This window comes from Somniosus microcephalus, chromosome 3 (genome assembly GCF_052327205.1).
Source record: "Somniosus microcephalus isolate GS21.2 chromosome 3, FLI_Smic_1.0, whole genome shotgun sequence".
Lineage (NCBI taxonomy): Eukaryota > Metazoa > Chordata > Chondrichthyes > Squaliformes > Somniosidae > Somniosus > Somniosus microcephalus.
The window spans coordinates 333,261,787-333,276,089 of NC_140989.1; the positions used below are offsets into that span (position 1 = coordinate 333,261,787).

Here is a 14,303-nt window from a genome sequence, read left to right on the forward strand (position 1 = left end):
ACTGCACTCGCCTGGTTCCATTCTTATCTATCCAGTTGTAGTCAAAGAATCACCTCTGGTGTCCCCAAGGATCTATCCTAGGCTCCCTCCTATTTCTCATGTACATGCTACCCCTCGGCAACATCATCCGACAACACAGCATCAGTTTCCATATGTACACTGAAGACATCCGGCTCTACCTCACCTCCACGTCTCTCGACCCCTCCACTGTCTCTAAATTGTCAGACTGCTTGTCAGACATCCAGCACTGGATGAGCAGAAATTTCCTCAAACTAAATATTGAGAAGACTGAAACCATTACTTCGGTCCCCACCACAAACTCTGTTCGCTCACCACCGACTCCATCTCTCTTCCTGGCAGATGTCGGAGGCTGAACCAGACTGTTTGTAACCTTGGTGTTATATTTGACCGAGATGAGCTTCCTACCACATATCCGTGCCAGCACCAAGACCACCTGTTTCCATCTCCGTATCATCGCCTGTCTCCGCCCCTGCCTCAGCTTATCTGCTGCTGAAACCCCCATCCATGCCTTGGTTACCTCCAGACTTGACTATTCCAACACACTCCTGGCTGGCCTCCCTAGTTCTACCCTCCATAAACTGGAAGTCATCCAAAACTCAGCTGCCCATGTCCTCTCTCGCACCAAGTCCTGCTCACCCATCTCCCCTGTGCTCGCTGACCTACATTGGCTCCTGGTTAATCAACGCCTCGATTTTAAAATTCTCATCCTTATTTTCAAATCCCTCCATGGCCTTGTCTCTCCCGATCGCTGTAATCTCCTCCAGCCTTACAACACCCCCCTCACCCCCGCGCCCCCCCCCCCCCCAACCTGAGATCTCTGTGTTCCGCCAATTCTGACTTCTTGAGCATCCCTGATTTTGCAGCCGTGCCTTCAGCTAAGTCCTAAGCTCTGGAATTCCCTGCCTAAACCTCTCCATCTCTCTACCTCTTTTTCCTCCTTTAAGACATTCCTTAAAACCTACCTCTTTGACCAAGCTTTTGGTCACCTGCCCTAATATTTCTATGTGGCTCGGTGTCAAATTTTGTTTGATAACGTTCCTATTAAGCACCTTGGGACGTTAAAGGCACTATATAAATGCAAGTTGTTGTTGCTGGATTTATTAGTGACGATCTTATATTTATGGCCCCTAGTTCTGGTCTCGCCCACAAGTGGAAATATCCTCTCTACATCAACTCTATCATCAAACCCTTTTGTAATCTTAAAGACCTCTCATCAGGTCACCCCTCAGTCTTGTTTCTAGAGAAAAGAGCCCCAGCCTGTTCAATCTTTCCCGATAGGTATTACCCCTTAGTTCTGGTATCATTCTAGTAAATCTTTTCTGCACCTTCTCCAGCATCTCTATATCCTTTTTATAATATGGAGACCAGAACTGTTCACAGTACTCCAAGTGTGGTCCAAGTTTTATATAGAGGCACTGAATATGAAAGGAAGAAGTTGATAGTTATTTTGCCACAACATTGGTTAGGCTGCAGCTACTCTGCACAGTTTTGGGCATCCGGTTATAGAAAGAATACCCAAGCTACAAAAAAGATAGTGTATATCCAATAGGATGATATCGGGGATTAGCAAAAGTAGTTATGTTGAGAAATTTAAAGTAGGGCCATTTGCACTGGGGCAGACAGTGAAGATGGGGAACTAATAGACGTGTTTAAAATTAGGAAAATATTTGAGTACATAGTGTAAGATTATTTCCACTGGTCAATGAATCACCAACAAGGGGGTAGAAACTCAGAAATTAAAAAAAATACTGGAAATACACAGTAGGTTCGTCTGCATCTAACATGTTGACACACCTGCTGTGCATTTCCAACATTGTTGATGTCAGAGTGCTGCATAGTGGATTGGAGAGAGACAACACACAATTTCTGAAGCTCATGCTGATCTCAGTTGGAACAGTATAGGAGGCAAGAAATGAAAAAGTCAAAGTAGAGATGGGAGGAAGGACTAAAATAGTGAGTTACACGAAGGTCTGAATCATGCCAGACATTCAGCAGAGTGGTCTCTCAATCTGAATGTGGTCTCCCCAGTGCATAAGAAATAGGAGCAGGAGTAGGCCATACAGCCGCTCGAGCCTGCTCCACCATTGAAGATCATGACTGATCTTTGACCTCATTTTCCTGCCTGATCCCCATATCCCTCGATTCCCCTAGTCCAAAAATCTACATCTCAGCCTTAAATATACTCAACACAGCAGCCACAGCCCTTTCGGGTAGAAAATTCCAAAGATTCACAACCCACTGAGTAAAGAAATTTCTCATCTCAGTCCTAAATGGCCGACCCCTTATCCTGAGACTGTGACCCCTAGTTTTAGACTCTCTACCCAGGGGAAGCAACCTCTCAGCATCTACCCTGTTATGCCTGCTCAAAATCATATGTTTCAATGAGATCACCTCACATTCTTCTAAACTCCAGAGAGTATAGGTCCATTCTACTCAATCTCTCCTCATGGGACAGCCCTCTCATCCCAGGCACCAATCTAGTGAACCTTTGTTGCACTCCCTCTAAGGTAAGGATATCCTTCCTTAGGTATGGAGGCCAAAACTGTGCACAGTACTCCAGGTGTGGTCTCACCAAAGCCCTGTACAATTGCAACAAGACTTCATTACTCTTGTATTCCAACCCCTTTGCAATAAAGGCCAACATGCCATTTGCCTTCCTAATTGCTTGCTGTACCTGCATGCTAACTTTGTGTTTTGTGTATAAGGACACCCAAATTCCTCTGAACACCAACATTTAATAGTTTCTCACCATTTTAAAAATATTCTTTTTTTCTATTCTTCCCACCAAAGTGAATAACCTCACATTTCCCCATATTATACTCCATCTGCCACCTTCTAGCCCACTCACGTAACCTGTCTATATCCCTTTGCAGGCTCTGTGTGTCCTCCTCACAGCTTACTTTCCCACCTAGCTTTGTCTCGTCAGCAAACATGGATACATTACACTCGGTTCCTTCATCAAAGTCATTAATGCAGAGGAGACTGCACTGTGAACACAGTACTGCAGATTGGAGGACGTACTGTCTCGCATTGAAGGATTGTTAGAGTCCCTGGAAAATGACTTGGGAACAACTGTTGCATCTTCTACAGTTGTATGGGAACTTGGCAGGGTAAGATAGCTGGAGTGATGGAAGAAACTGGAACCATAAAGGAGGAGGTTGTAAAGAACTTTTTCATGTAAATCATTATGAGACAATAGAATGCTTTACCATAAATTGCTATTCAAGCTGAGACAACCATTTTAAAGTGTGAATTAGATAGATAATGCATTAAGATATTTAAAAGGTATGATGGAAGATCAGGGAAGTGGATTGAAGTATGATGGACCGAATGGCTTTATCAGTACTGACATTTCTAGGATTCTAAGCATTTAAAAAAAAAATAATTCGCTCCTTAACCCTTCTCTTCTGAAGACTGAGACTTTTGCAGTTATAGTAAAGCAGGCACGATGACCCTCCAATAACTTGCTCAAACCTGTATAACCAGTCTCTGAGCTATTTAGCTACAAGAGCCATGACTAGTTAAGGGCAATGCCATCTGCAGAGTTTCAGGAAGTGTCACTGGATAACATGCAGAAGCAGGAATTCAGATTGATTTATTTCCCTTGCTCTTTAAGCCCTGCAAACTCACCACAGACAAGGGATCGATTTTTCTGGGACTTTATTTTGGCTCCATTGAGAGGACATCCAATTTATTCTGAAAATGCTCTACACTTGTGAAATGTAATTTTAAAAGAAAAAAGTGAGGGGTGTAACAAGAAATGCAGGTTAATGATGTTTGCAGCCATTTGTTCAGAACTAAAAGAACAATTTGCCTTCAGCAATTTTTTTTTTTTTTTTTTTAAAAAACACTGACCATGATTAAAGTAACACTGCCTGTTGTTCTTTGCCCTTTTAGGCCTTTTTAAAAGGAAGCAAAGCATTGTGACCTCTTCTGCCTTTAATACGACTCAACTGATTCAAATGTAGACTATTTCATTTCACTTCCATGCACTGTACTACATATGTGCAGGTTCTCTCATTGGGTGAAGTACTGAATAACTACAGTGCCTTTGTTAACTACACCTCATGTGAAGATGTGTGAAAATAGGAAGGTTATCCTAATGGGGACTTTAACCAACCAAATAAAATGTGGAACACACAAGTGGTCTAGAATCTGAAGAAGAAAGTGGAATGCATGACGATTTTCTGACCTAGTGCATTAGGGATGTCACTGGAGGCAACATACATTTTAATCTGGCAGCATGTTAGGGATGCCAGAAGAAGTACCTCACATCTCAACACAGATTGGAATGGAAGTAGCTGCACCCATGAGGACAGCAACCACAATATAATTAAAGTTGACATGATCTGGGTCAAAGTTAACATCACCAAACCAATAATGAGCTATACAACTTTAAAGTGGACCAACTTCAAGGGAATGAGGGCTCAAACAAATTCACTGGTGAGAGGGGTGGAAGAATTGTACTTAAGAAAATAGGAATACCTTTAAGGACAGAACACTGAGCATGCAGGGTAAATACGTAACCTAGCACTAGTAAGCATACACAAACACCTAAACAGTAACAAAACAACATGAAGTAAAGAAAGGAAGAAAAGAAAAAGTTATAAACCCTGCAGTGAGGAAGTTGAGGGATACAACTGGAAGCTGAATATGGAAACTGTATAGTACGTTGGTCACACCACACCGTGAAAACACAATTCAATCAGGTCATTGAAGCACAAGGAAGAAATGCAAGCTCTGGAAGTGATGCAGAGAAAGCACACAAAGGTAATTCCTCACAGCAGAGGGCTGAGTTATGAAGAAAAGTTAGAAAAGCAGACTTTTCAGCCTTGAAAGATAATGAATAATATTGGACTTCAGGAGGTTTAGAAGACCAAGTGGAATAGAAAAACAGTTAATCCAGGCCATATTTCAAGCTAAACCATGCTGCAGGACAAGTTGATAAAAGTAAAAAAACTTTGGGACGGGCTTCAGTCATTGCTTCTCCAAACAATGATAAATATTGGTATTGGCGTTTCAGATAAGTGAGTGCAGGTAAAATCTCTGTAATCATTCAAGACATAGTTAGAGGCAGTGATGAGCAAGGGGTGGGAAGAGGGTAGAGACCATACATTTTATGGAGGGCCAAACAGTCTCCTTCAGCCCTACTCAACATTTAGTCATGTGCTCCTCTTCTTCATCTGCCCAGACTGTAAGCGCCATTCATTAACAAGACACAACCTGCTGCTACGGGAAGGGCGGGCAGATGGAGGAAAGGTTGGGCGGAGGGAGGAAAGGGCTGCATTTATTTAGCTCCCCGTCACTATAAAAACAATCGCAAAAATTTTCACATACAATGAATTACTTTAAAGTGCAATATGGTGAAAGGGGAGTTCCTTGCAGTGTTGGTCAAGGGAAGAATATTGGTCAGGACACCAAGAAAGATCCCTGCTCTTCTTTAAATATAAGAAGTCACACAACACCAGGTTATAGTCCAACAGTTTTATGTGAAATCACACGCTTTCGGAGCGCTGCTCCTTGGTCCGGTGAAATAGTGCCTTGCGATCTTTATTATCCATCTGAACAGTTAGATGGGACAAGAGCAGAATAATTTGCTCTCACCTTTTCTCCTTTCCCTTCCTGTAAGAAAGTACCCACCTTTCCTTCCAAAGGAGTTCACGACTGGAAACTATTACTAGGTGCATGGGGAGGGAGTGAAGTAAAGGCCACAAAGGAATGCCTTATTCTACTGTGCTGCAATGCATTAATTCACTCACACGCTTTGCCGCCAAGCAATAACATTTTGCAGTACACGATTTGTTGCAGGAGTAATAGATAATGACCTACCTCCACGCATTTTTTCAAACACCAGGTAAAACTGTGCTTCATCCTCAAAAAATTCAATCAGCTCCAAAATGTTCCTACAAAAAAGGGAAATAAAGTCAAATCCCCAGACCCCTTAGTAAATAAGATAAAACCAGGGGAAAAAATGACTCCTGTCTCAATTGAATAGAAAACAAATGAAAACATCATCATGTATTGATTTCCTTTCTTCTCACAGCACATGTTTCTCCAGTGAGTTTCTCAGTGATAACCTTTGAAAATATAACTGGCCTTTTCTTCACACATTTCATTCTGGTCCAGCCTGTATAAGATTTTGACACTCTCAAAATGGCAGCTTGCGTTAATTCATCTACTTCATTAGATACAAATCGGTCGCCAATTTCAAACCTCCACAAAATAATGTTTCTACTACAAAAATTACAACAGGTTTATTTAAAATTGGTTTTGCTGGGACTCAGGTTAAAGCTTGGAAGATATGGTGGCACAGTCCGATTCCAACAACACTTTTGCCCATTTAATGCTGAAAATGAGTAAATGCTATAGTCATACATGCCAACTGTCGGTTTGATGCAAACATTCACCATTTTGAAAGCCCAGTCCACATTTGCAAATAAGAGTAAGCAAGGTGCTTACTCCCCTCCCCGCTGCTGGGGGGGCTCCTGCTCAAGTCCTGTTGCTGCTGCTGTAAGCTAAAGTGACTGAACACGGCTACATATTTTTAGTGGGAGTTCATATGATCGGCATGTTCAATGGGTTTGGCTTGATAAGAAAAATTTGTGAACGTTACAGATTCTGACTTTCAGAAAGAAGCCGATATGCTCCCGCACTGGTTATCTATGGCTTAGTGGAAGACAAAGGTAAACAGCATTTCATATTGAGTAAGGTAATGTATAAAAATGGAAAATTATTTAATTATATACCTTTTACCAGGTAAAGTGTAGCAAGAAGACGACTTTGGTGTTCTACATGATCAAACACTGAAAAGTGTCATCACACTACGGCAAGCAGAATAGTGTTATTGGAAATGTAGAGAAGAGCAGCACAGGAGTTACAGAGTTGAACATTCTTTGGTGAATTTTCCTTCACTGCCACTTTGAAATGCATATTCTAGAAATACGCAAGCTGAATTTGAATTATGCTGGTACTGGGGATGGGTCTGCCTAGGTTCTTTCTGACCAACTCAAACTGCAGCCAATCACGGTGAGCTTCTCCCCTCAGCACAGCCATACATAACTCTCTTTTCTTCCTGCACCAGTTGAAACTTTACAAAGTTGTTCTAGGGCCACAATCCCACTGCAGCAACGGCCCTGGCCTATTCTCGGATCTTCTTCGTCAATGACTCTAGCCCAATCCCTCGCACTGCTGCATCAGCCCGGGCCTACACTCTGGTATTCTTGGTTAATGGTCCAGCCTGGTCTCATCAGATCTGTTTCAGGTCCACTTTCTTTCTACTCTGCAAATAAATAAACAGGGGGGGGGGGGGGGGGGAGAGGAGACAGGGGGAAAGAAAGAATGAATGAAGGAATGAATGAAGGAATTAAGGAATGAAGGAAGGAATGAAGGAAGGAATGAAGGAAGGAAGAAAGAAAAAGAAAGAAAAACTTAGGAGAAAGAAAATAAGTAAACTAGAAAAGGAGAATGTAGCAGAAAAAGCATGACACAGAAAAGGAAAGTGAAGCAGAAGGAGGAGGAGAGTCAGAGAAATATCTGAAATAAAATAGCCTACTACAGTAACATTATTTAAGATTGTCCTAATGTTTGTCAGGTATAGTAGTACATCAGTCCCATAAGATATCACTGCTCATAGCTCCCATAATGCAGTTTTGAAACTTACTGGTTTCCCTGACACTGATATAAAGTCTCAACTTCACGGAACACCCTACTTCGGCTCAGATCAGACTTCTTTTCGATAACCTGTAGGGGAGAACACAAAGTGCTTTCATTACGGTTCTAATCATAACAAAATAAACGGTCTTCCATATGTTGGAACAGGACCAACCCTCCCAATTGTAGAAGGTCCAAGAGTCACAGTAAGCACAGAGAGTTCATCGAAAGTCTTAGTGGGCACATTAAGCTTAGACAGTATCAGGTGATACAAGTCTTATTTACCACAGTTTTTATTTAGAAAATCACACTAGCTAAATATACAATACTGTTTTGTGCTGACTATTCAGCAAGCCTGTATTTTCTCTGTTTAACTAAGAGGAACATAAGTCTCAGGATGAACCTGGGGAATAATGTATACTTAACCCATGGCAGTTTTCCAGTTTGACATCCTCCACCTAATTTATTATAGAATAATGTAAGACACTACAAAGCAGCGATATACAATGAGGTGAGTGCAGGGATACATTCTTACGCTTACAGACTTTTGCCAGGCTATATGACAATTGTCCTCATAGCCCTCATGATTGTAACTATGACAAAACACCACATCTGCCCCAGAATATGGAAAGTCTAATATACTCAACCCCAGAGCAAAGCTGTGAGCTCATAAATGTTTTGAGTTTGTATTGTAATATACGAGTTTCCCTTAAAGATTGAATTAAATCAATACTGCAATACAGTAATAAAAAAAATTGAATACAAAGATCAAGAGTAATGGCTTAAAGGATGGAGCATCAACATGCTGCACCAGGCCAATGAGGTGCAGATTTAATCTCTTAAACAGAGGTTTCCAATCAGCTGCAATGCTGTGGGGAGGCAGCCACATGGAGAGAACCCAAAAAATAAGAGGAAGATTTGTTGCCAGCCCACCATTCTATGGCTCTCAAGAGCCAGCTCATGGGTTTTTGTGGCTTTGGTGAGAACAGCTACATGCAGTATATATTCCAGAGAAAACAGTGTAGTAGGTTGTAGCAAATGAAGCAAAAATGTGTTATCTTCCCAAAAGTGAATAAGCACAGCAAAATGTAATTCATTATATCCAATTCATTCCCCTTCCTCCAACTTTTCAATTATATCAGTTTTACCTGATCACCTCATCCTCATCCCCTCAAACACCACTCATTATGTGGACAGAGGTCATGCTTCAAGGCAATGCTTCTTTGAACCAGTTAATACAGGTAACATCCCTGCACAAATTCCCCCCCCCCCCCCCCCCCCCACCGATCTCCTCAAGCTTTATTCAGCATCTCCACAATGACCTATTTGGACCAGACCTTGCCATGTCAGAAAACTCCAGGATAAAACCCACATCCTGTAAATCAAAGGACATAGTCTCCATGGACTCATGAATTGTGCCACTACACAAAATAATTTACAAGCAACAACCAGGAGTAAGAAAGTAAAATAACTCCAATATGGGCAGGGCGATGAAACTGTGACAATCTTCAGGAGCCATGTCCTCCATTGCTAGTAATATATCCCCCATTAGTAGCAGCGACATTATTCTGCTCCTTACCTTTACAGCATATTCTTTTCCACTGTGCAGGTTGACACAACCTTGGACCTTTGCATAGGCTCCTTCTCCTAATCGTTCATCGGTCAACTTGTACAAATCTGCCGATGCAATGAATGATTTAATAAACAATCATTATTTCAGAGTGGTCAAAATATTGTCAGTGCATTTAACAAGTCATTATCATGGGAAATCATAGTGAACTAATCATAATGAGGTCAGAGCTTAACCAATCACAAATAATTGGAAAGGAATGGAATAGCTTAGATTAACAGTCAAAACATGCAGGTAATGCCTATTTATTGCCCAGTCTAAACTTTCAGAAATTTGATGAGCCAAATAGCCTTTTCTGACCCCTGGCTTTGCTCAGGTACAACTATAGTAACAAGCATTACAATGCACTGGAAACATACCCATCAAAATTGAATGCCATTTTCCATAATATGTTGTTGATGTCTTAGGTGCAACCATCCTCTTTGTCCCTCACCAACCTGCCCCCACCACAGTGCTGCCCCCCGATTATCAAAATCCACAACAAGGCCTTGGACAACGTGGGCCACTTTCCATGCCTCGGGAGCCTACTGTCAACAAGCGCAGACGTCGACGACGAAGTCCAACACCGCCTTCAGTGTGCCAGTGCAGCCTTCGGTCGCCTGAGGAAGAGAGCGTTTGAAGTCCAGGACCTCAAACCCGGCACTAAGCTCATGGTCTACAGAGCAGCAGTGATACCCGCCCTGCTGTATGCCTCAGAGACATGGACCATGTACAGCAGGCACCTCAAAGCACTGGAGAGGTACCACCAACGCTGCCTCCGCAAGATCCTGCAAATCCATTGGCAGGATAGGCGCACCAACGTCAGTGTTCTTGCTCAGGCCAACATCCCCAGCATCGAAGCTCTGACCACGCTCAATCAGCTCCGATGGACGGGTCACATTGTCCGCATGCCCGATGAGAGACTCCCAAAACAAGCGCTCTACTGGGAGCTCCGACACGGCAAGAGAGCCCCAGGTGGGCAGAGGAAACGCTTCAAGGACACCCTCAAAGCCTCCTTGAAAAAGTGTAACATTCCCACCGACACCTGGGAATCCCTGGCCCAAGACCGCACAAAGTGGAGGAGAAGCATCCGGGAAGGCGCCGAACACCTCGAGTCTCTTCGCCGGGAGCAAGCGGAAGCCAAGCGCAGGCAGCGCAAGGAGCGCACGTCAACCCAAGCACCCCACCCACCCGCCCCTTCAACCACTATCTGCCCCACCTGTGACAGAGACTGTAGGTCCCGCATTGGACTAATCAGTCACCTGCAAACTCATTTTTAATGTGGAAGCAAGTCATCCTCGGTTCCGAGGGACTGCCTAAGAAGAAGATATTCATATGCCTTAAGCTCTCCTTTCAGTTTCACAATGAGGCAGGCTAAGTGTTGTCCCAAAGCTGAGAGAATAAAAGAAATCAGCAAGCAGCAAGAGTGAGCAACAGCCAGGAGAATGAGGCCAAGGGAAACCGAAGGGATAGATCAGATACCTGCTTAGAGTGCCTCACCAGGAACATGTGATCACCTTTAAATAATAGAAAGTACTGGGAAAACACAGCAGGCTCATCAGCATCTAAAAAGAGAGGTTAATGTTTTGAGTGTCAAACCTTTGTCAGAACTAGAAAAAGGAAGGCACGTGATTTATCTCCCTTGGCAATTAGAGGTGTCTTTATGCTTGCAGAGCGGCAATTAACAAAGCATGTAGAATGCTGAATTTTATAGGTAAACCAGCAGAGTACAAGACATTGGATGTGATGTTAAAAATGTGCAGTGCTCTGATCAGCACCTACCTCGAGCACGGTGTCCAATTTTGATCACCGAGTTCAAGGAAGACATTCAAGGTGGTACAGATTTAAGCGGCCAATTCCTAGTATCAGAGGACTGAGTTCTGAAGAAATCCAGGAAAAGCTTGGAGCTTTTCATGTTGAAACTCAGAGGTATACAAGATAGGAAAGGTAAATTTGAAATAGTACTTTAGGTTAAATTCTGACAGGTTCCAACTGATGGCAGTAAGTTCTTCACACAGAGTGATCACATGGATTGTATTTCTGCTTAGGGTAGTACAAGAAAAAAAAATACCCCGTCGCCACAGCTGAATACTAAAATGGAGGATGGAAAATTAAATTGTTTGAATGGATGCACTAGGAACTAAGATGGACAAATGGCCTTATTCATCATCTGCATTTAATTCATGATCTTGTAAAATGGTTTACAGGTAGACTACCCTTTATCCGGACTAATTAAATAGTAAGCTAATAGTTTGATTGAGATTTGATCATGTCATTTTAGTTTGTCTTTTGTTGTGCTCCATGCTTTGTGAATCAGCATGCATTTTGATGTCACCCCCGCCCCCTGGATTACACATTCCATGGCCATACTGAAAAATGGTATAGGAGAACAGTTGCAATGAAAGCCCAGTAACTCCAGAATCATGTTGGTGCTCATTTGTGTCAAAGTGTTGCAGCTTGATGTTGTCTCTTTGACTTACTGATTTTCAAGTTTTTTTTTGGTTTTGTTCTTAATGTTTGATAAAAATCGGTGGGAAGATGGATATAAATATCAGCGGAGATGGCAGTAAACCCAATCCAACATTCCTCCGAGACCTTGCGACTCAAATTCTTGTTTACGTATATAAAAAGCAGGCAGAAACAGTGGGAACCTGTAGAATTAAAGTTGTCCAATATATTTTCAGCACTGGTGGTGGAAAAGAATGTGGGACAGGGCAGCAGCTAGTTGCTCTCAAAGGGATCAAGGAACAGATAAGATTAAAGACAATGCTCTAGCTGTAGGGGACCCTATAGTAAGAACTGATAGAATCTTTTGCAAGCATGGCCAGAACGGTATGTTGCTTCCCAGGTGCCAGAGTTCAGGACTTAACTAAAAGGGTGAATTATGATCCTATGATGGGAAGGGGAAAAACTAGAGGTAATCAGCAACGTGGCTAAAGTAGAATGGAGGTCCTCGAAAAGGAATTTCGGAAAAAATGAAGATAGGATAGCGGAGACAAGATGGCCCGTAATTTGCAGTCAGCAGCGAAGCAAAAGGTGCTCACCGCTAGCCTCGAAGAAAGCGGCCCACAAAGATCTTGCGGTCTTTGGCGAGGAGTTTGGCTTTTTCGACGTGCAGTTGAGAAGAGTGTAGTTTAGTGGGAATTCCATAACACGAGCTGCTGTGACGTCAACTAGCTGTCTAAGCAACCAATCATAATGCAGAATTCTCAGACAGGGAACCAGGAAGTGAAGAAGCTCCTTTTATTCTGACTTTTAAAAAATGTTAGAGAGCAAAACAAAGCTTGGGGCTCTCACATGGGGAAAAGGTAAACCTGAAATAAATATGAACAAACTTTAAAAAAAATTAAAAAATTCTTGAAGTTCCTTACAAATTGTAATTCATCATTTTGGAGGAATTTGACACTCCACAAAATTAAAATTAGTTTTTCAGGGCCATAACCTTTATTTAGCAGTCAACATGCTATTAAAATCACAGTTACACCTAATCCAACAAGGTCTAATTTTTAAATGGGGTATTTAACAGCAATATTACCACGGAAAAACCCAAATTTATCAGTTTCACTGACTTCCCTGGTTACACGGATTGCCGGCTGTGGGGGCGGGGTCCACAATGCAGCCAGTTTCGGAGCAGTGAATGAATGACCGCAACGTCAGGATTTTTGCGTTAGGATGCGCGTGCGCTAAATCCTGAAGTTGCGGTCAGTTTCAATGGGGTAATAACAGTGAACGCTGTTCGTTCGCCGTTACTATCCACCGCAAATTCTGAATGTGCTTTGTCTAGCATTATTGTGGTAATTTCCCCTTTAAAGCTCAATCATTTTACAAAAAGTTTGAGCAACACTAAAGCTAAAGTGGCGCACGTGGCCTGACCTGATACAATACTGTAAGGTTTTTTTTTGTTGTGGTCTCCCTGGTAACAGGGTTGAGAGAATCTGACATGATTTTCAAATATATACAAACGTCAGGATTGGTTCCTTTGCAATTAAGTGGCAGCAACTCTAAGTTTGAGGGGCACAATATTTAAAATCTAGAATCTAAGACAATTGTGGAAGTTGGCAGTTGAAGTTAGATCCTTTGAGCAAAATGCTGCGGATGCTGGAAATCTGAAATAAAACCGGAAAATGCTGGAAAAAACTCAGGTCAGTCAGCATCCGTGGAGAGAGAAACAAAAAGATGAAAGTTCTGACGAAGGGTCACCGACCTGAAACGTTAACTCGGTTTCTCTCCCCACAGATGCTGCCTGACCTGCTGAGTGTTTCCAACTTCTGTTTTTATTTCAGATTTCCAGCAGCCACAGTATTTTGTTTTTATAAAATATTAGATTAGTTTGTAGAGTCGAGATTTCTTTTTTTATTATTTTGTTTACTTGAATTGGATAAAAGACTATCTACTGTAAGTAGATTACTGTATTACATCCCGGTTACATTATTCATGTATTCATTATTTACTTCCTATGCCACTTGCTGGGCCTATTAGAGAGGTAGACAGATTAGGCAGGCCAATGAATGGCTCCACACTTGATGTAGAGGGAGAGGTTTATATTCTTCGCCCAATGATTCATAGCAGATAAGATCAATAACCCAGAGAAGCAGGGAGAGAAGATAATGTGGACCAATTATTAGGAAGGAGGCATATGAATCTTGCAAGAGAGCAAGGAATAATCCAAGAGGTATTTACATAAATGCCAGGAGTACAAGAAATAAAATGAATGAGCTAGAAGCAATGGTAAATAGGGAGCTAATAAATACTGTAAGAGCTACTAAAACCTGGCTTATAAAAGTGGCTAAGTGAGGAACAAATCTGCAGGGCTGTGTATGCTTCAGGAAGGATTGAAATAGGAAAAAAAAAATGGGGTCACACTATTCATCAGGGCAAGTTGAAACATTGCAAACAGGAAGGAACTGGGAAATAGCACAGGGACACATTAAACAAGTCTAATACAAAGAGTTAAAAATGATAGAAATATATTACTGATCACCGCAAAATTATTCACTGCTGTAGGTCATTAAAGTTAAAGCAC

The 14,303-nt window shown here is 42.0% G+C and overlaps 1 protein-coding gene across 1 annotated transcript in view; it reads right to left on the minus strand.

Annotated features, from left to right (window-relative positions):
- LOC147122253 (MAP kinase-interacting serine/threonine-protein kinase 1-like) overlaps positions 1 to 14,303 on the minus strand; it is a 75,611-nt gene that overhangs the window by 44,048 nt on the left and 17,260 nt on the right. The window contains 3 exon segments of the mRNA XM_085983178.1: positions 5,851 to 5,924; positions 7,682 to 7,761; positions 9,251 to 9,348. Coding sequence (XP_085839304.1) covers positions 5,851 to 5,924; positions 7,682 to 7,761; positions 9,251 to 9,348 — 252 coding nt within the window.